Consider the following 23368-nt stretch of genomic DNA (forward strand, 5'->3'; position numbering starts at 1 on the left):
TAAGAAAAGAGGGGTCATTGACCTGGTTTAGGGTTGAGGATATCTAATGGCAAGATATCAAAGGTTGGAAGAATTTCAAGATGAAGTAGAAGTAACTCGATAGTCTTAGTTAGAAAATAGTAAAATATAAGTTACTTGAACTCTATTTGGAAAATGCTATTTTCACTGTTTTTTAATCATGATTAAAGGTGTTCAATAGACCCACTATAATGAGATAATTAAGGAAGCTTCTTTTATATGTCTCATATCATGGCAGGATGTTAGTTAGATAATTCAACATGCTTAGATGTGTGCATGGAAAATAGGTGGATGGTTGTGAACATTGTGCGATGCATGGATGGGCATGATTTGTTGTTGAGTGCTTTCCAAAAAATGGAAATAGAAACAAAGCTAAATGATGACTACCTAGGATCAAGGTCTTAGATCCTGACCAAGCACCATTTTAGGAGACCAAAGCCGAGGTTATACCTTATAGGCAAAGGGTTCGAGCCTAGCTCCCTCTCGTCTCTCACTCTCTTCAAAGTAAGTGTGCAATTAGTCTGCTCTTAGCCTTGATTGAATACAATGTGATCCTTCTTGGCTGGGCGCTAGAATACTGATATAATGTGATCCTTCTTGACTGGGCACCTGAGTGACTAGCATACGTCTTTTTCCTTGGCTAGGCTAGAGGTGAGTATGTCATGACCTACTATCATCACTTGTTGTGGATGCATAATTTTAGGAACACCAATTCCTACATCTATTGTGATGTATGTATGCAAGGATTCATTAGGAAGAACTTGGACACATGTTTAGGGCTTTTAGCTATAGAGAGAGAATTCCTCTCAACTAATAGAGAGAGAGAGAGAGCTAGAGGAATAGTTAAAAAATGGGGTTTTAATTTTTTGGACTGCTTGGGAGTCCATCCTTGGGATCTTCACCTATTGAGAGATTTACCATTTTGTTGTCTTGACGTTGCTTGGATGATATGGTGATAAGGTTGGCAATGTTGTAATTCATTCTTTTGCACAATGATAGAAGGCCTGTACCCCTTTATCCCGTTTTTTGTTGTTTTTCCCCCCCCCTCGGAACTGGGGCTAAACATTTTAATTTTCCTTAGTGGGGGAAGATGAGAGCCTTAGGTTAAGAAGAGGAGAGTGCTTACGTGGAGGCTAGAGGAGCACGACTGTTGAGCTTTATCCACTTTTCCACGCTCGGATGGTTTTTTGTGTCACGTGTGAAAACCAGAGCCTGTATTGATGATCGGTGATGATGCGCCTTCAAATTGTCTTATCACCCTTTGCTTGCGTTGGTTATCATGCACAGGTTCAACAGGTGTTGGCAGTTTGATTCCGTCTTATAGACAAGATATTGTAGCATTTATAGCTCACACCCGAGAAGCATCTCTCCAGAGGATTCCGCTGTAGCTCAGAATCAAACTGCCAAGCCTCATAGCTGAACTCTGCAGAGGAGTTCCGTCAAACTGCCAAAGGCTCATAGCTGAAGCGTACAGAGGAATTCCGTGTCTATTAGAAGCGTTGCTGGCATTAGAATCAGGGTCTGGAATCAGGACACCGACAATTTGATAGAGACTTGCTTGCAGTCTGCTGCATCGACATCAAGTCATGGTACAGTGTTTTGAAGATTGTGCGCTCCTACCTACTTGAATTGAAAGAGAAGGCGCTTACCAGATAAAACTGTCTACTTGGCAAGAAGGTTTTATCCTGGGAAACCCAAAAAATTGCCACCCGGAGTTTGTATGTCCGATAAACATCGGGTCGTACTTATGAAATAGCTTGCACTCTCTACAGGATGCAATCCAGTCCTTGATTACTCCAGCTCATCCAATTATTGCAGAGGCATGCAGCCAACTGTTATTTTCTTGAGGAAAGTGAGTAATGGTGGGCGATGCAGGAGCCTTTTCACACCAGGGACCTTTCAAATGGACAACTGTGGATCACTCAGTTCAGGTGAGTGACCATCTTTTGAGTTTGTATCTGCAGTGTGCATCATGACAATGATGTAAAAGTGCAAGGGTTGACGACTCAGTTTAGGCCGAGCAGCTATCCTTTGACTTTGTAACTGCAGTGTGTGCCATGACAACGAAGTGAGTGTGCAGGGCTGTGCATATACATATAAAGCGTGACTGTGATATGGCATCTCTTTGCCATGTGTTGAGCAGATGATGAGTTCTGATGTGTGCTTTGTAGCAATTGAAATGAGGACCTCCTGCTTGTGGGCGGGCACACTGAACTTTATGCCCCTCCGTGCGATGTCTGTGTCCACACATATTTAAACACATTCAGGTGTTGGCACTGTTGACTGTCCTAGTGCGTGGCTTTGTGATTGCTGTGTCCATGGCTTCGTGGTACTGTTGGCCACATGCAGGAACACATGTGCCAGACCACTGAATCACATGCATGCTGCTAGATGAATCTAGATGACTGATAATCGAAAATCATAGCTGCACCATTGGGCAGGCTCTGTGATTTGCCTAACTGGACAGCCACGTTTTCTAACAGGCCATCTTTTGAAATTAATTGTCTAAAATTGTGTATTTGGGCTGTATTAGACCTGAACAAATCAGCTTGTAATTTAGACTAAATCTTTGGTAGCTTAACCTGTGTCCCTTTGTGTTGCCTATAGGGCGTGATCATCCTTTTGGTATTGCACTCTGGCACTGCACTCCTTGGACCCCCATCATCTTTTTCACTTGGGTGATCTATGGGGCTTCCCTCTGAGGTGTGGTGCCCTATAGGGTGGCCCTTCTAGTGCTTGCCCGGGCTGCTAAAGACACCCTACCTCAAGGCACGCCACATGCATGCTGGAAATTCATGGCTGCCACTGCAGAGCATTTCATCCCTGTCTCCAGTTCTGTAATTTGCAACTGCACAAGAATATTGGATATGAAAAAATTTATCAAAGTGTACCACTTGCTTGTATGTGCACTCTTTCTTTCTCAATAGTAGTCTTCTGTACGATCATTTCGAAGAGTGGAGTAAATCCGTTGTTATAGACTAGGCTGCTACAAAGGAGGTCAACCAAAGGTGTCAAGAAGGCGGTATGTATAGACTCACCTGTTAGAGAATGCACCTCGGTCCTCCTCGATGGGTGGGCAGTCTAGGCAGGCAGTATGGGCAGGGCAGACACTGTTGCAGGCAGTGGCCAGCAGATCACAGGCAGCAGGTGTGCGCAGGCTCAGCCACTGGCTGGGCCTGATGGGCCAGGCAGGGCCTATCGGGCCAGCCACTACTGCCATGTGGCCAGCAGATCACAGGCAGCAGGTGTGGGCGGGCTCAGCCGTAGGCTGGGCCTGACAGGCCAGGCAGGGCCTATCGGGCTGGCCAGGGTCAGTACTGGCATGTGGCAGCAGGCCAACCAGCCCAGCCTGTTTTAGGCAGGCCAACTGCATCATCTTCCTCCCCCTTTGGCCTGATGGAGGTCCACACATCAGCTGCTGTCCTCCATCATTGTGTGCACAGGTTTTGAGTTTCCTGGCTGTCATATGTGCACAGCCTTTGGCCTCAGCATTCTGCCCTGTTTATTCAGCAGTCTGAGCACACGTTTCTGTATCGCAGCACTCTGACATGGTATCAGAGCAGGTTCAAGGCTGATCAACTGTGGACAGACTTGAAGAGGAGGATTTGGTGGGACACAAGGGCTACGTTTCCAGCATATGGATGCAAGTGGGAGTGCTGTGCAACATCAAATGGCTGGAGCAAGTGAAGATGCGTTTGAACGGAGACTTGTCTGCTGGTTTTTTGTGCAGGAACAGCTGTCAAAGTGTAAGAAAGTCTGCACTTTTAGCTTTTTGGAGCAGATTTGAGTTATTATCGCCTCCAACGGTAAAGTTCTTTTGTGAATGGGTGAAGGCAATCTCATCCGTCTACATTTTTGGAGCGATAGGGGGGCCACCTAGCACATGCGGAGTTAGTCACTAGCTGAGTAGGATGTCTTCCAAGGTGAACATGGAATTTCAGGCCATTATGGATGGCACGGCCCTTGTCCTTCTGACTCTACTTCAGGATAAGAAGTTTGATGGTGAAAATTACAGCATTTGGCGAGTGATGATGGAGGCTATCTTGGAGTCTTGTGATCTAGCGGAGGTAGTGACTGAAGCCATTGATTGCACAGCGGTCAAGGAGTCTTCAACCCTTCTCTTGTTGGAGAAGGCCGTGACACATTGGGCAAGTTGAATGATAGCATTAACACGTTCTTATTCCTCTCATGTACACTAGCTGTCATTGCTCACGTCAAGTGTATGGGCGCTTGCTAGATACATTTGGATCTTGATCAATGATATAATAGGATTGCATCTATGAAAGGGTCTCTTTCGAGTTATAGATGTGGACCGTGGACCTGAACATGCCCGTGTCTATGAGGAATCCCATTAAGAAACTCTGCTAATGGTAGATGGAGATACAAAATACTAGAAAGACGATCTCCTTAGAAGAAATGGTTGCGACTCTTTTGTCACATTTGCCGCACCGGTATGGTGGTTTGTACTCTTCTTTAATGATCTCAAAGCCTGCTAACACCATTAAGCGAAAAGAGCTTGTTCCCTTGATTTTGAATTAGGAGCGTTTCCAAGCCCAAAATCCTCAAAAATCCATTTTGGAGGCTCTTACAGGTTAGACTTGTGAGGATAAAAAGAAGGGTAAAGACAAGAAGAAGGAGCATGACAAGTCCTAGAAGGAGAAAAACACTACTTGCCATATATGTGGCGAAACCGGACATTGCAAGAAAGATTGTCTCGACAAGGAGGAAGACAAAAAGGAGAAGAATAGGAAGGAGTCCGAGTCATTGGAGTAGTCATTGCTCCATCTTCATCAGCATTTGTGGTGTACATTAGAGAATAGGTATTAATTAATTAATTAATGCCAGTCTAAGAGTCAATAACTGCTCACGAAAGACAAATTGGCCTTGCCAATTTAATTGTTGGTTGGTGAAATTGATTTTTTGAGTGCTAGAATAATTATTAAAATAATTTTTAGAATTAATATTTTAAAAATTAATTTAATAAGATGGATAATGTTGGAAAATGAGATTAGATGGTTGCAACTTGGTAAAACTTGTCTATGCAAGTGGAAAAAACGTTTTTAGGGGCTGGTGGAAGTCTATTTCAACCATTGTGAGAGAGGAGGAGGCTGTTAGAGAGCAAGGAGAGACTGTTAATGTGATTTGCAGCCACTAGGGATCAGTCCTATAGCATGTGACTGTAGTTTGGAGCCCTCCAGGAGCAGGTGACAGGAGCCCAAGGGCCTTCTGGTGCAAATGACAACATATAGAATGGGGTAACATTCTTTTTGGTGGTCCTAAGCCGTAGGTATAGCTTCCATGGCTGGTGAGCAGAACAAAAGTAGGTTTTCAGCATTTCTCGCAATAAAACTCTGAAATTTCTCTCTCTATAGCACTCTCTCTCATTCCCTAGCCATGTCTCAAGTTATCTCAACATTTTCCAGCAGTTTGAGCAATTAGAGGAAGAGATTTCATCTTTGCTGTAAACCCTAGTTTACTGTGATAGGTGTCTTGGGATATGTGCTGAGAATTGAGGTCATAGGACCTGAGTTCCAATAGCTGAAATTGAGGAATTTTAGGAAGATTCAAGAGGCCAGCTATAGCCAATATCAGATTTGGGGCTGATTTTGTCTTTCAAAGAGCAAGATGAAGGCCAATCCCTAAGCAAACCAAGGGGCAAATTGGTTTAGAGACTTGTTGGTCAATTTTGATAGCAAGGGGTACTTGGATTAGTGGAGGAGTTAGAAGATCTCAGTTGAACTTTATCCATTTACAATAAAAGTTAAAGAAATACTGCAAAGGGCGCCAGTTTTGGGGTTAACAGGTTGTCCAATCTTCAAGACTGTATGGTAAAGTGTGCATTTCAATTCTACAAATTTGTTAATTGCTGTAATTAAGTGCTTAATTAGGTTATTTACCACCCTATTTGAGAAGAAAGGCTGTGTTGTGCTAAGAAATGCACTTAGCCACTTAAATAGCCCCAAAACATGCTTATTTTAGGCTTATTTTAGCCAAAATCCTAAAACGGAGAGCAGATCGAGAAAGTTAAGTGGGAGAGGATCTAGAACCCTAATTTTCTATAAATTAGCAGCCAGCCCTCCACTCTTTTACAATCTCGTTTTTGCAGGTTTCAGGTGTTACCAGCTTGCTGCCCACACCCCAGTCACGGAGGACATCTCAGCCCTTGCTGTCCATCACTGTTCCCTACAGTCTAGTGCCTGGTTCCAGCCCTCTGCACGCTCATTGCTGCTGTTTCTGCTTGGCGACTGATTGCTGTTCATCTGCACTGCTGTCATACAGCCTGCCACGCCAGCAAACTGCTGCGTTTGCAGACTCCAGCTGCCGCCCTGACAGTTTTCTCTCTCTTGTCTGCAATCGCTGCAGTCTTTCTCTCTCTTGCAGGCTGTCTTGCCTGCGTTTTTAGTATTTCTCTCTTGCAGGCTCCATTTTTAGTCTTTCTCTCTCCTGTAGGCTGTCCTACCTGCGTTTTCAGTATTTCTCTCCTGCAGGCTCCGTTTTTAGTCTTTCTCTCTTCTCACTGCTGTCTGCATCATCAGATCCAGCTTCTCATTACTGCGTTTATTGGTGTTCGACATCCGGAGGCTGCCTTGGTGCGATTCGGGATCCGTTCGGAGTACGACACTCTCTAGCTCATTAGCCCTGCCCTGATCCTAGAGATACAGGAGGTCGAGGTTCAGTATTCATTCACTGCATAGTGTGTTTGCTGCATGAGCATCGTATTATTAGTAGTTATATCATTTCATTTATTCACTGTGTTCATTGTCTCTAAGTTACTCTAACCCTAACCCTAACTGTGTTCTTTTTATTATCAGTCTGTGCTTTGTCCTACGGTTTCTGTTTATGTTTATGTTAGGGTATTTTTCTTTACATGGTATCAGAGCCTAATACTCTCTGAGAAACCTAGGCCTTTGATCTGAAAGCTCTTCGCAAGAAGCAAGAACAACAGTAGGTTCAAATGACTTCGAACACAGCAACACCGAATCAGTCTCCAGATCAGCCTATGCCGAGAATCGAGCGAGAGTGGGCCGATCAGCTTGCTCCACAAAGTTTCGACATGGTGGGAGAAACATCTGAGTACATGGAAGAAAAGATAGGCAAGCTGACCTTTGAGGAATATAAATTGATCATAGCCTATCGACAAAAAAAGATTGAGGAGCTCGACCGAAGGATTGCCCTTCAAGAAAAGCTTCTAAATGAAGGTATGTATGGATTTCACTCTTTAGATATTGCGTGTAAGTTTGATGATGTTGCAGGGCCGTCGAGACCTCCATCAAGGATGGGCCCCCCTCTTGGAGAGTAAGATCTGGAGATTGTTCCATTTTTTCAGACTCTTCTGTTCTCTTCTGTGCAAGGTACTTTTGATTCGTCTTTTATGCCTTCTTCTTTTACCTCTTCTGTTTTGCAATATACTAGTAGAGATCATGCGGAAGAAAGAGTCCAGTCTGTTGACTACGGAAAAGGTTTTCTTGTATGTTAACACATGTTGTGGGGATTATAAGAAAAAGCCAGGTAACTCTTCTTCTGTCCTTCCTTCTTTTCCATCTACTTCGAGAGTACAATGGAGCTGGAGGAGCAGTGCCATGCCCGACTGGGCTCTGATACCATGTCGAGATGTGCGGGATCTAGAGCATGGCAGATGTGAAAGCTATGGAGGTTGAAAGAGGAAGAAGAAACTCATGAATACATTGACCTTGACAAAGACAAATTGTCACACAAGTGAATTAGGTTCCAAGATTGAGACTTGGACTCATAAACACAATCTTGTGTATGGGCAGTGACATTGACACTTTACTAAAAAGTACATTTTCATTTCAGACACCTCACGTCGCTCTGCATATCACTCCGGGGGGTTATGGAAACATAGGCACATCCTTTAGGACCTCATCCTTCCCTCGGCCGGGTGGTGTTCCACCTACCTCATACACACTTTCGGGATCATTGCAGCCTGGGTATCCCACTCAGTCTCTCCCGAGTGTGGATCAGTTGCCTCCACAGTTTGCCTCCATGGCATTGCCTAGTGGACCTTCTGGTCATAATGCTATGTCCCAGCCTTACTTTGGACAAGGCTACTGTGTCCCAGTGCCTCCACCTACACTGGCACTTTATGAAAACATTCATGTTCTAGTGCCTCCTCATCAATCGGCACTCATTGGAAACTCGCAGTCTACTTCTGCCTACCCACCTCTTCCCCCTTCTTTTTACTCTTATCAGACACTCTCACCTCCACCATCTTTCCCACCATCATCTTACACCACCTACCCGACGCCTCATGGTTCTAGCTCATTTTCTGCCAAGAATGCATTTAATGACAAGACTCGTTTTAACGGGTTAAACTTTACTACTTGGTCGAATTTGATGAGACATGTCCTTGACTCACAGAACCCATGGGATCTTGTGCAGGTTTGAAACCTCAAACCGATCCCGCATTTGTTCCATACGAGGTCGCTCGCTCATGGAAGGCTAGGAATGCCTTCACTATTGTCGAGCTGATGCAGGGCTTATTGCTTGAGTTTCATTCTCAGCTTCAGTATTTTGACTTAGCGTTAGAGCGATGAGCACACTTGATTGACCGCTATGCGGCTCAAGATAGGACCCGTCGTATTAATCTTGACCATGAGCTTCAGTTTTTCAAAATCACTGACCAGGATGACTTTAAAGTCAAGTTGGCTAAGTATCGGCGTCTCCTCGCTGAATTCTCCACTACGGGGACTCTCAAGTCCTCTGACGATCAGGTCACATTTTTCTAAATAAACTCCCCAAGAGATACTTCAATTTTGTGGAAGGAATAGTTTCAAAGCCTACCATGCCTACATTCTATGAATTTGAGTGTCAGCTGTTGCGTTACGCACGGTTGTTCGATCAGTTTCATATGAATTCCTCTTCAGAGGGGGCTCTTCTTGCTCATTCTCAGAAAGGGCAACAAGGAAAGGGCAAACCAAACCAAACCTCCACTCAAAAATAAAATCAAACTCAAAAGCTAAATCAATCTGGGGATTCTCAAGGAAACTCCTAGTCACAACTCAAATCTGGGTGGCAGAATGTACCTAAAAAGAATAGGTATTGTCAACATTGTCAAAAGGCTGGCCATTTTGACGACGAGTGTTGATCAAAGGCACGAGGTATAGTACCAAAACCTAAGTCTTAGACCCCTATCTCTTAGTTGGGCAACCCCCAGCAGGGGAGGCAGGGTGATGGCAAGGGGCAGCTTAAAGGTCAGACTCACACTGCCACATAACAGTCATCTCAGTCGACAACGTTCTCAACTCCAGAGGGCTTGTCTGACTGGTCTGCAGAGGCCCATATGGTCTCCATAGAGACATCAGATGCGAGTCTCGTCCACATTTGTGAGTTGCCTCTCGACAAGGTTACTGCAGAGACCCACTCGTCACAGTCAAGCACTTCAGCTCTAGTTTGGATTGTGGATAGTGGAGCTACACATCACAGGACTCGTATAGAGGACATTTTCCGTACCCCAGTCTCTGTAGCCGGGCGGGTCCGTGTAGGAAACAACTCCTCGAGCATGACATCTTGCATCTCCCTTTGCATATCCCCTATGCATTGACGTTCTGTTCATGTCAACATGCATCTGTGTGCATTTATCTCTTTTCGGTCTTTTGGAGTGGTCGACTCTAGAATCCACCATATTCGTAGCATAACACATGGCAGTTGTCCTAAAGGCAGTTTCCCTATCCTTGCTTACTTGCTTGCTTTGCTTGTCTTGCTAAGTCCACCGTTTTTTTTGCCTCTCACATATTCAACACATGATTGGCACATACACTTACTTTTATCATCCTTAGGCACTTATTCTCGTTAGTGCGAGGGATTGACTTGCTAGTTTTGTGATAACTTGGGTTTAAAACTCTCTTTATCTTTTTCTATCTGTCACTTAATCGACCACTGCCCCTATATTACTTATGTATTTTCAAAACACTTTTCAAAAAAGAAAAAAGAAAAGAAAAGAAAACAAACAAGTCCATTGTTGATTCCATCCGCCTTTGTAGGCCTTGGTAGGCCCTTGGGCAGCTGATGAGCACCCTTGGTCCGATGCCTTGACCTCTCTGGGTTGATCACTTGGGCTCCCTTGGTAAGATATCCATCGCCTCTGTAGTCTTGGTAGGCCACTGGGCAGCTGACGTGCATCTTTTGTCCGATGCCTTGGCTGCTTTGGGGTGGGACGCCTTGGGGTAAATCAAAATTTAGGCTGGCCTACTTTTCTCGCCCTATTTTGGGCCTGAGAGGGGGTGTTGTGCTAAGAAATGCACTTAGCCACTTAAACAGCCCAAAAACATGCTTATTTTAGGCTTATTTTAGCCAAAACCCTAAACGGGAAGCGGATCAAGAAAGTTAAGTGGGAGAGGCTCTAGAACCCTAATTTTCTATAAATTGGTAGCCAACCCTCCACTCTTTTACAATCTCGTTTTTGCAGGTTTCAGGTATTACTAGCTTGCTGCCCACACCCCGGTCATGGAGGACATCTCAGCCCTTGCTGTCCATCACTGTTCTCTACAGTCTGGCACCTATTTTCAGCCCTCCGCACGTTGATTGCTGCTATTTCTGCCTGGCAACTGATTGTTGTTTATCTGCAGTGCTGTCGTATAGCCTGCCACACCAGCAAACTGATGCGTTTGCAGGCTCTAGCTGCCGCCCTGGCAGTTTTCTCTCTCCTGTTTATAGTTGTTGCAGTCTTTCTCTCTCCTGCAGGCTGTCCTGCCTACATTTTTAGTATTTCTCTCTCCTGTCTATAGTCGTTGCAGTCTTTCTCTCTCTTGCAAGCTGTCTTGCTTGCATTTTCAGTATTTCTCTCTTCTGCAGGCTCCGTTTTTAGTCTTTCTCTCTCCTCACTGCTGTCTGCATCAGATCCAGCTTCTTACTGCTATGTTTGTTGGTGTTCGACCTCCGGAGACTGCCTTGCTGCGATTCGGGATCCGTTCGGAGTACGACATACTCTCCAGCTCATTACCCCTGCCTTGATCCTAGAGATACAGGAGTTCGAGGTTTAGTATTCATTCACTGCATAGTGTGTTTGCTGCATGAGTATCGTATTATTAGTAGTCATATTATTTCATTTATTCGCTGTATTCATTGTCTCTGAGTTACTCTAACCCTAACCCTAACTGTGTTCTTTTTATCAATCTGTACTTTGTGATACGGTTTCTGTTTATGTTTCTGTGTTAGGGTATTTTTCTTTACAGGCTGGTATGCCGTCATTCTCTAACTTAGACATATTTTCAACATTCTCACTATCATCCTTATCCTTAGTAAAAGCCAAGTGGGTTGAAAGATGATTTCTCATTACTTTAGAAATGGTAGTTGTAGATACAATAGGAATAGATTCCCCTTTTAACTTTACATCAAGTGTGAGTGTCTTTCCCTTATGTTGAATAGTGATATCTTTTGCACATGAATCAACTAGTGCATGCATACGGTGAGACCATGGCATATCAAGCAATACATCACAATCCTCAAGTGGAGCAATGAACAACTCTTCGCCGTTCGCTTATCCATGTATATGGAATGAAGCTTTCCAATGAGTGGTGTGATAGGCTCTGCATGGCCTTTGCATGCCATTCCAGTTTCCCCTGTGGGTTCCATATCATCCTCTCTGATGCTTAGACCGGTTGTCATGTCTATAGAGATGAAGTTGGCTCGTGCACCATTATTAAAGAATATTGATGCATGCTGGTCCCTAATTTTGCCACAATGCTTTGCATAACTCAGGAGTATCATCATTGGGTTGATCACTAACAATTTTGGGTACCAATCCCACTAATGTTTTGGGCTTCTTTCCCTTAGGATCTCCCTAATTTTCTAATTTTCCAGCTTGCTGTCTGTTGGGACAGTCCCTTGCAATATGACCTTGCTGTTCACAAATAAAGCATTTATATGCACCCATCAATTCCCTATGTTATGTCAATGTTTTCAAGCCATCTCTTTGATTTTTTGGTCTCTTTTAGGCTGATTTTGAGATTTGCCCTTTTTCTTAGCCTTAAACAACTTTTTATTCGGCTTCTCCCCACTCTCTAGGAAGCCCGAATCCTTTCCACATAGCAAAGCATCTGTTGTAGCAGCAGTCTCTATGAGCCTAGACATGCTAGACATGGTGGATTTTATGTAAAAATCCCTGATTCCTTTAGGTAGCTCACAAACATATTTTTCTGCTTGCTCATGAAGGGGTACAGGACGATAAGAAGTAATGAGTAGCAATGCATCCCAAAACTTCTTATTGTATTGCTCCAATTTTTGCATTCCTGTGTATTAAGCTTATTCTAAGCTGTCACGATGTCCACCTCAAAAGTGCTTGTCAACCAATTTGATGCAAACATTTGCTTGAATTGTATCCATGTTGATGGTGCTCTTTCTTGCAGTAAGAGCGTGGACCACCACTACAATGCATTATCCTTCAAAAAAGTGGTTGCCTTTTGAATCTTTGAGCATTTAGTGAAGTTTCCCCTTGAATAGGCCGCATCAAATTGCTGACTGAAAGTGAAAGCTTTCAGCCTATCTTATGCACCAATGAAGGACTCAAACTTCATTGCTTTTCCACCCTCATTACAGTTTTTTGCTACCCCTTTGGGTGTTAAGTTGTCATACATTGGCTGTTGCAAAAAGGGTGCATTTACTGAATTTGCATCAAACCAACACCAAATGGAGCATTCATATAATAAACACTCACTCCTTGAGCTCCGTCAGGATTCGGGGATGCAGATGCATTAGCAAACATGCTACTTTGTGCCTCGGGTATCTAGCCAATGCTGCCATACATAGGGTTTTGCACATCTCTAGCCATACTCGAATACATTGGGCCTTGCACACCATGCATTGGCTGCCGCATAGCATAGGGATTTGTGCTATACATTCCCCTATGTGGTCCTTGTTCAACCATAGCATGAAAATCGTGCTACCACCAAAGTATATTGGCTGCCCCATCATAGTATACATAGTCTACTGTCTAAAATCCATTGGATTGGCAGTTCCATGATGGCCTTGCATTTTCATTCCTTGTCTCATAGATACTAACTATTTCGCTTCATTAGTATCTTTGGGACATTGGAGTGAGGACTTTGGCATTATCTTCGGTGTACCTTGCTGTCCCGAAGGTGTGTAAGATGACTTTTTCTTCTTGCCCTTGTTGTCCTTCTTCGGAGCATTCAAAATCAGGTAAATTGATGATCCTTTGCCAATTCAACAAAGAGATTTGCTACTGTCCTCATGCGATTCTTGAATTGGTCATAAAATTTCTCTTCACTTTGTTGGTCGTTAGCCTCATTATGCCTTGAAGGCCCTGCATCTTGCCCAACAACAACAACATTTTCAGCTTGCTGTCCATGGTTTGAGCCCTTGTCCAAGATCAAGTATTGCCTTTTCTTCTTCCCTATGTGAGTGTCCATACTGAGAGGCATCATCACTGCTTGATTCTATGCCACTGTATGAAGACATATTGCTGTAATTTCTCAGCTGAGAGTAAAAATTGGCACTAGCACAAAGCTTTGGTAAGCAATTAGGTGCCTTAGGCCCATCAAATCAAGTGATTGAGCGGTATCCTGGCAACAGAATCATGAAACCAGCCTTCCTTCTTGGAGAGGGTGGTAATTCCTTGATTAAGCACTTAATTATGGCAATCAACAAATAAACATAAATTGAAATACATACTTTACCTTCAAAATTCTTGGACAATGGACATCTTGTTAGCCCCAAAACTAGCATCTTGTTTGGTATTTCTTTATCTTCAATTGCCAATGGATTTATTACAAACTGAGATTTCACAATCTCCTTGGCTAATCCAAAAGCCCTTTGCTATTTTAACAATCAACAAACAAATTGGGCTATTTGCCCTTTGATTTTCACCCAAGACTTCCTCTAATTGGATCCCAATTGGCCAAATGTTGTCCCAAATTTACAATGGATGGTTAGGCATATGAAATCCTTGAAAATTTCACAAATTTGAGGTGCTGATTTCAGTATACAATGTGTCCTCCTATTTTGCTAAACCCTTATTACTACTAATTACTACCCTAAATTAGGATTTGCTGCAAAAATTCTCGTGTTGTCCACCAAATTTGGCTAAGATTTGTTTCAAGTGACTGAGATAAGTTGAGATTTTCTAAGAATGGTTTGGAGAAGGTGACAAAAAGCCAAGATGAGAGAGAAATCTTATTTTCTTTGCTAGGAAACCCTAAAATTTGCAGGCTGCTTGCTCCAGCTTGCATTTAATGCAATCATCTCTACTGCTACGCACCTCCAAAATGTTGTTGCGTGATCAGCAATGTTATTGCTAGCCCTTGGAAGGTGCCTCCCTACTGTCGCGTGCCCTTGGAGGGTCTCAAATGGCTGTTGCCTGTAGCCAATTGTTGTTTCTCTGCTAAAAAATGATTAGCAGCCTTCTTTTCTCTTCCACTAGTTGAAAACTGCCTGAATGGCTGAGATCCAGCTTTCAAAAACGTTTTCTCACTTTGCATGGCCATTTTGGCTAAGTGGCAGCCTTCTAAATCCACTTTTAAGCATTATCGAATCATTAAATTAAATTTTAGAATTAAATAATTGTGAAAATTGATTTCATCCCTTCTGACATTGCCCAAAATTAAATGTGTCAATCTATAATTAAATTGGCTAGACTATTTGCAACTTGGAGTGATCTGCAACCTTTGTTGATCCTTATATTGGCATTAGTTAATTAGTTAATGCTAGTCCCTAGTGTCATCACTGTCACTTATCAACTAAATAATTGTACCGAGGTTAAAGCTAACATCAATTGACCATCAAAACTCAGTTGGCATCACTTAGCACAACTTTTGCCTTTGACACTGGTTGCATCCTCGGGGTTCTTGGCCTATTACTATGAAATAACTGTCATGTGTATCATATGCTAAACAACATTGCACATTTGATTAATAACTTAAACAAATGTTATTAACAAGATTAAAGCATCTCAAAATTTCATGTCCCTGTGACAATATATGAAGATCAAATTAATTTGAATCATTGGCCAATATTTCTTGGTTCAATTGATATACAAAAGGTTGGTTACATACCTTCCGCTTGAAATTCGTCTCGTTCTTAAGACGTTGCTTTGAAGTATTTTTGATTCTATAGCTTCTTTATAAGCTACAAGTAGTTTTGGATAGTCTTTAAAATACTCTTTTGCCATCCATTTAGAATCTAAATGAGAATAATTTTTTAATTTCAAAAGAAAATTTCTAAAAATGTTTCTTTCTCATTTCTTAATGATATGAAGATTGTTTACTCTGGTTGAAGTATCTCCTCTTGTTTGTCTACATTAGATGGATCCCAATGGTAGAGGCTCTTCATAAGGCTTTGAAAGTTGGATATGAAAAGCATTGTGAATTCTCCAATGCTTTGGAAGTTGTAACCTGTAACAAACATAATTAATCTTTTCAGTGACTTAAACCCATAATTTCTTGTTGTGAGCTTAGCGAAAAAGTGAGGAATTGGGTCTTATTAGACCCTTTTCCAAGAGCTCATTCACTTGCTTCATAATCTCTTTTTGTTCTATTGGACCCACACAATAGGGTGACCTCTTTGGATGTGAGATTCTAGGTATGAGATCAATGTGATGATCTTTTGGCCTCTTTGGTGATAACTTGTTAGGTAAAGTGTCTGTAAAACAATCTTCATACTGCTTTAAGAAATTCATTCTCTTCTCGTTCATATGTGAGATGGACTCTTCAGTTCTAGACTCTTTGTTAGAATCTTTGACAAAAATCAAGTACGAAGAAATAGACTTTTTCATTGCTTTACAAATTTGTACATGGTAAAGTTTCCTTCCACTCACACATCAAAAGATACATTTTACCCTTGAATATGATAACCATGAAACACGTTTCAATAGGCATGAAATGCGAAACACGTTTCACTAATGAAATGTTTCGGTATGCAATGTTTCACATATCTGTTTCATTCCAAGAAAAAAAAGCAATTTCTATCAAAGACTTACTAAATATATGTACTTTGAATGTGTTATTTTGCCATTTCATGTAGCGTTTCACTTAGCACCTACACAAGGATGAAACGTTTCGTACTGAAACACAATGTTTCGGGCATGAAACATTTCAAGGGTGAAACATTTCACAGTTACCTTGCCCTTAAAAGGGAATCTAAACTTATTTTGATTCCAATCAATGGTTGGATCTATTCTTCTATGCTAGGGTATTCCTAATATAACATCACAATGACCAAAATCTCCCATGACAAAACTCTCATGATTTGTTATCTACTATCTCAATTTGTAGTTTCCCAAGAATGGGACAGACTCCATTTCTTGAAAAGTAGCACCTATCATTTCTGGTATTCCAAACCTCTCCTTTGGTAGATATAGAGTTTCGACAATCTAAGGATGGATGTAATGATATGTAGCCCGTGTATCAAAATTAATGAGAATAGGTTGAATAGCAATCTTACCCCAAGCCTTAAAAAACTTCATTTTCTTTGACGGAGCTTAATCCTATTGCAAGGATTCCTTAGGTACAACATTTGCCTAAGGTGTCTTTTGGGGCTGGTTTTCCTTCTTTGCCTTATTAAGACATTGATCAGCCATGTGCCCTTTTTCGCCACAAAAGAAACATCATCATTCTCTTGTATATTTTGCTAAATGTTGATATGTTTGCTTCTTTTTGAATGGCAAAGGTGGTGTACCTCTATCCTTATGCTTTGATTTTTGTTTATTAGACTTATTTTTGTCAAACATCTTGGTCTTCTTCCTTTGTGGTTCTTCTTTTGAGGCTTTACCAAGCATCCATGGCATATGCAGTCCTTCAGCTTTTAGGGCCGCATCTTGGGCTGCTTCCAAAGTATCAAGCTTTCATCTTGGCAATTGGCCGTAATATTAGGTGTAAACCATAGATAAACTTTCTCATCTCCATATTGGAAGGAACTTCATTAAGAGATATAAATTTAAGAGAAACAACTGTAAACCTGTTGATATATGTTTCAACACTGTCTCCATGACTTTGCTTCAGCTCATCCCATTCTTGTTGTGCATTGGCTTCAAAGGACGAAGGTAGAAACTTCTTGTTGAACATCTCCTTAAAAATCTTTCCAATACTTGGGTTCCTTTCCCTCTTGAACAACATTGAGCCACCAATTTAAAGTGACATCCTTCAGTTGCATTTAAACCATCTTGATCTTTTATTTTTTCGTATAATCTAAACCACCAAAAGTAGCATCAAATTGTCTTGTAAAAGATGTAGCTTCTTGAGACAGGTGGGTAGGCTAGTGGGCAGTATGGGCAGGGCCAGTGCCATGACCACGGGCAGTGGGCAGCAGGTGCAGGCAGGAGCTAGGTGGGCCAGGCAGGGCAAGGATGGTGGGAAAAGTCAGCTGTGGGCTGGGCTGGGCTTGTTGGGCAGACCAGGGCCAGTTGGCCTGCTTGTCTGCAGAAGACCAAGCCTGCCCCAGTTGGCCTGTTTTGGGCAGGCTGACTGCATCATTTTCCTCCCTTGTGGAGGCTAGTCATAGAGTTGCAAGTATTCTTGACCTTGCTCAGTGAATTTGCATGAGCTAGAGAAGCACACCTCACTCCCTTGTCTCAACATTTTCTACTCTCTTCAGTGATAATTATCGTAGGAGGGTTTGGATGTGTTTTCTCAAATAGACATGGGAGGGTTTTGGTAAGTTTTTTAAGTGGCATGCACTTATCTGTGGAAACAGACATGAGAGGAAAGAGACTACCCAGAAGTGAACAAAGTCACGATTGCTCATTTTTTAACTTTGATGCCTATACAAGGCAAATATACAACTTGTGGTTCTCAAAGGCCACCTCTAAATTAACTCCATCTCTTTTATGAATAATGAAGCACCCCATTATTCACTCCATCATTGAATATCCCATTGCTTACACCAATCACTTCCTAGTAGTTGTTTATATGTCACATAAGAGCACCCCTTGCTTTGCAATACTTGCCCTCAAGGGTAGGTTATTAGGTTGTGCTGGTTCATTTACATTGGATGATTGAGTTGTCCCCCCCTTAATCCTGGCCTTTTAGCTTTAGATTAAGACTCATGGCTCAATGGCTTCTACAGAATCTTTTTGGCTAGTGGACATAGAGTCACCCCCCCCTGTTGGGTGGTTGGCTATTTGATTGAGATACAATAATTGTAATAGATACAAAGGTTGTAAAGAAATTTTGTTGATTTAGTGGTCTTGAGGCTGGGCATGTCTTCTTGTTCCATGACATTTACTTTGGAAGTCTTCGACAATTGACTAATTACTCAGTTGTTTCTTGCTAGACTCTTGCTCTTTGGCGTCTAGTCCTTGTGATCTTTGACTCTTTGGTCTTCTCCATGTTGGACTAATGCTCTTTTGGCTTCTGGTCCTTCTTCCTTACTCGATTGTCCTCTTGTTTGTGGCTCACTAGCTCTTGAACTCCATTCTTGTTTTCTTGTTCTTTATCTACCCTTTGGTAGAAAGCAGCACGTGTATGGCTGATACACACACATATCTTGTTTGCTTTGTAACAATACGTCTTGGGATTATGGGTTTAACTCTTATTGTCTTTACATTGTTTTTGGAGGTGCATGGCCTTTGCTTAATAGCTTCTTGGCATACATGAGTGTTTGGGACATCACATTTTACATTAGTCATTTGATAGTTCCATTGCTTTTGCATATATCTTTGGCTCAGGGTATATGTGAATTGGCTCATAGGCTTGGTATTGGCTATTGGCATTATTGCAATGCTTCATTTTGGGGCATTTGGCTTGTGATTACAAGGTTTTTTCCCTAGGCTTTGATGTAGTAGTATTACATTGACCATCACATACATTAATGCTACCATACATGACATCCTTTGATGCACATACATGATATGCTTTGAGCCTTCTTTGTGCACACTAATGCAAAGAAATTAATGGGTAATTCTTACCACTTGAGTGGTAGTGTCTAAACCCTCACAAAGTGATTTTGCAACGCTTACAATTGTGGTTTTTGAGTCAAACCAAAATACAGTGCTAACTATGCAGATAAATGTTTGAACTTGAGAGTAATGAAGTTAATGCATATGGCTTTCTACCATGAGAAAAATCTTCAGATTTAACTAAAAGATGCCGATTAATAAATTAACTTGAAAACCATAGCTTGGGTCCTAACTTTGAGCTATTGAAGGTCAAGCTGTCTAGTTAAACCACTGCTTAATGTTGTATGAAGAAAGTACAGGGAAACCCTAAGACTGCTCTGAGAGAATGTGAAGCAGCAGTACAGTTTACAGTGGATACAAGAGAATGTACAACAAATACAAACAATGAATGAACTTATGAATCAGAGAATGAATAAAATGACAAATAATGTATAATGTGGTAATACAAGGGGGCCTCAGGCCTTTGTGTTCTAGGACTGAGGTTGAAGGATGAGTCACTGAATTTGGTGTTGATGGAGTGGCTCAAGATGAGTCCATCGTCCTTGGGTGACAGCACCTGTAGAATGAGAATACTTTGTGGAGGGACTGAAATGCAGTCCTCTGGCTGGGGATATTGAAGAAAATACCAGATGATGGTGGAGAGCAGTGAAGGGAGTGAAACACAGCCCTCTGTAGCTGTAGGTGATGACAAAGGTGAGTTCCAGGGGCTGTAGCAGAAAGATTGAAAATGTCTGCTGTTGGAAGGACCTGTGACAGGAAAAATGCAAATGTCTGTTGGTGAAGAGAGCCTCTAGGGTGAAGGGTGGATGCTATAGCTGATGTATCTGACTCTAGCAGCATAAAATGCAATCTAGCCCTGTAGAGAATGTAGTGACTGCCTAGGGAGGTAAGAAACTTGCTGTTGATGACGGGCAACAGCTAGAAGAAGATCAATCACCATGAACAGATGCTCACTAGCTTGTAAGAGATGAGAACCAGCAATAATCACAGGCAATGGTGATGGCGCCCGCTGTAATGTGGTGTTAGAACATGTAGATCCTAAGTGTCGATGCCAAAAAAGGACAAAGGCAAGAGCTCTTGCCATATCGTGCAGATAGGTGCTGTGTGGAGGGTAAACACATTCCCTTGATGGATGATGGTGGGATGGAGGGAGCGAAACATAGTCCTCCAATGAATGATCAAGATTGTTAGTGACCTCCTCTGAAGCCCCTTCTGAAAGAGAGAGGGAATCTAGAGACTCATGGATGAACTACTCGGCTAGTTCAAGGAAGGGAGCTTATGCTACCAAAAGTGTTGAAGAAGGTGGAGTTGGGATTGTGGTAGAGGGAGTGGAAGTTGGAACACAAATAATCTCCTCAATGATTGTGGTGAAACATGTATTCAAGGAGTCATATGATGGAGGTATGTGCAACTCATGGGGAGCCACAAGTGGGTGTTAGCCTGTCTCTGAATGGAGTTGAGTGTGGAGATGAAGATGGTGGTGAACAACTATTGTCTGTCAGTGGAGCGGACTGCAAGGTTGAGGCTTGTGGAAGCCACCAAACCTGAAAGTAGGTGAGGAAAAACTTTGTAGGGCATTGTGGCAGTCTCCAAGAGGGCTTAGGGCCTCATGAGGTCTTAGAGCCTTGTGATGCTCAAAATGTCTTAATGTGCATCATGGATGTCTTATTGCCTTGAGTAGATGAAGAAATGAGAGAGGAAACATGTGTAATAGTTTGCATTTGTCTCCACGAGGGCTTATTGTCAGTCTCTCGATGAGATTGAAAGGACTTGGTGCATGCCATGGACAATCACATAAAGCACTTAATTAAGAGGGCATCCTTGCTAGACAAATTCACCAAGCTTCCAAGCATTTGTCAAATCAGAGCTCATTATACATGAAGCTTTGGTGTCTTTGACGTTTTCAATTGCCAAATATGCATTGGCTAAGCTGTCAGCAATTTGTCTTCTAGATATGAATCCATAAACACCCACATGGGGGTGTGCATACAATATATCAATAAATGGGAATTTATTTTTGGTCGCATGGATCAAATGACTAGTAGTATGAATGATAAGAAATGATTGGGTGGTACAGTGAACTAACTAGCTCCTAAGCTTCTAGACCGTATGCCCAGTTGTATGTTAATGGGTTTGTTGACCTGGTTGTGGAATGTAATGAAGTATTACATCTATGCATACTAAAAGGGTGAATACTCTATCCATTTCTTAAGCTTTGTTATGCCCTTTGTGTATTAATGTAAGAAGAATCTTCTTGATGAGAAACCGAATACCTTCTAGTTCTTCTGACCTCAAAGAGAGAATTATAGTCCTTGTTCAAGCACACTTCTGCTGCTGTTTTTAGAAGTGGAACATTTATTATAAAATACACTTTCTTGGCACTCGCACAAAATGATGTGTTGCATTATTAACGATACAATATAAAAGCACAATTTTTTCTGCGAAGGAAAAAACAAATTGATGTCTTCATTTCAGATTTTGGCTGGGTTTTCAGGTGAATACGGCTTCAGGTCACAAAATTCCCACATTGAGTTTATGGCCAGCCTCTCAGAAAAGGTACAAGACATGTACCCGAATAAGTATTACCTCAAGAGTAATGGCCCTGTCCATGCAGTACAGAAGCAGAAACTTTAGCTTGAGTCTACCTGCACTTGGCAAATGCCAGCTGAGGAAGTTGCTGCGCAAAGGGATTGGAACAGGAAAAAATGGAAGGTGGTGGGGTCCAAGGAGATCACCATTGGTTCCACGAGCTGAAGTCAACCTCGCAGCAGGATTAGAGGTTATCAATGATTTGGGATTAGACACTCTGACATTTCTTGCGGTTACTGTACTGGTGGTTCCAGCATTCAAGGCTATCAAGGCTAGTCCGGTATGATGCTTATTATCCCTATAATAATAGATGAGATGAGAGAGAGAGAGAGAGAGAGAGAGAGAGAGAGAGAGAGGCACTCTTTTAGTCATCTGACTTTTTGTACTGTTGTAGTCATTTGAGATAATTTAAATTACTCATTATGAAAAAGGAAGAAAGAGAGTTATATTAATGTCTGCAAAAGGCCAGGATGGCCTATGAGCCCCAAACATGTAATACAAGTATGCTGAGATCTCATCGTAAGGTAGACAAAAGTTTCAAATAGTTCACTTTTAAAGGGCATTACGAAACTGTGTAAACTATGATAAGAAAATGAAAACTAAAGCTATGAAGAAAAGTAATCACTGATGAGTGAAAGGATCTGCTATAATCCTCTCTCAAGAACTAAAACAATGGCATCACAATGCTGAGTCCTCCCAAAAACTGATTGAGATTTTTCAAGCAAACTAAAACGAGCTTCTATTTATACTATCTTTAGTCATTGGTTTCATCACTAGTACTACCTTGGTCAGTTGTATCAATTGACTGTCCAATCTTTGTACCTCTAGAGAACTACATTGTAACCAATTGGTCCTTGTTTGGTGTATTGTCCTTGAGTTCCAGTAATATAAATATTGTTTATTTAGTTTTGAGTTCATTCCTATGTTGTGATTATGTCTCACTCTTCAACCGTTGAAAGTGATGTCAGAGTTTGTTTGTGTCGGTACTAAGTGCAACCATCATCTTTTTTGTGGTGGTTGTGCAAGGATATTGATAACACATGGTGACTATAATTTTTGTTGATGGATAAGGAAATGAAAACTAAAGATATGGAGCCAAGCAGTCAGTGATGAGTGTAATAATCCTCTCTCAAGGATTTAAACTATGGCATCAGTCTGGAATCCTTCCAAACACTGCGCAAGATTTTTCGAGTGAACTACAAGACTGAGTGGAACCCATTTGAATTGGAACTAGTATGATAGTAGAACATGTAAATAACTCACAAAATTGAGTGTTTTAAGTTTCATATGCACCAGGTATTTTCAGTTTTACTCTTGACATACATTACTAAAAGGCCTGGGGCTGGCTATATGCACGTAAATCCAATCAAGGAAAAAAGTTTAATCCAAAGAAAAGTAAAATTTGGCATAGCTGAGCATAGAATGCCTTTTCTATCTTTAATAATTTTCAAAGGCTTGGAAGTTCATAAGATGATTATTATCCATGTCCTTATTCTAGTCCTAACTTTTCATCTGATAAAGAGTTATGCTGAGCTTGCCCCAGAGAGAGAGAGAGAGAGAGAGAGAGGGGGGGGAGGGAGGATTCCCATAGTCTCATGTGCTGGTGGTTTTTCACTTTCTACGCTTTTGGTGATATTGGCATAATCAGACTATTTGTAGTGCTTTCATTTTTGATTCCCATCCTGGCATGCATAACCATATCAGCCATTTAGAAGGTATCCTTTAGTGGCAATTGAGCACCATTGAGTATGTGGGTCTTCTTTCCAAGGATGATTTGGCTCCTTGGTGTTCTACTCTCTCTTTAGTCACTTTATGTGATCCTTAGTAGTCATGTGACTCTTGTTATGAAACACACACACACACACACACACACACACACACAGTGACTTGGTT

General features: G+C 41.8%; 1 protein-coding gene across 3 annotated transcripts in view; it reads left to right on the top strand.

Moving 5' to 3' along the window:
- The first annotated feature begins 1154 nt into the window (after positions 1-1154).
- Positions 1155-23368, top strand: part of KEA3 (K+ efflux antiporter 3) — a 126744-nt gene continuing 104530 nt past the window's right edge. The window contains exons 1-3 of one of the 3 annotated variants that reach the window (XM_087676787.1): positions 1155-1695; positions 1791-1949; positions 21362-21755. In XM_087676787.1, coding sequence (XP_087532913.1) covers positions 1888-1949; positions 21362-21755 — 456 coding nt within the window. In that variant the 5' untranslated portion in view covers positions 1155-1695; positions 1791-1887. Of the gene's footprint in view, positions 1950-21361; positions 21756-23368 lie in introns of all 3 variants that reach the window. The other 2 variants (XM_087676789.1, XM_087676788.1) reach the window with 2 other exon arrangements.

Source organism: Lygodium microphyllum, chromosome 4, assembly GCF_053477565.2.
Source record: "Lygodium microphyllum isolate KBCC chromosome 4, Lygodium_microphyllum_v1.1.10, whole genome shotgun sequence".
Taxonomy (NCBI): domain Eukaryota; kingdom Viridiplantae; phylum Streptophyta; class Polypodiopsida; order Schizaeales; family Lygodiaceae; genus Lygodium; species Lygodium microphyllum.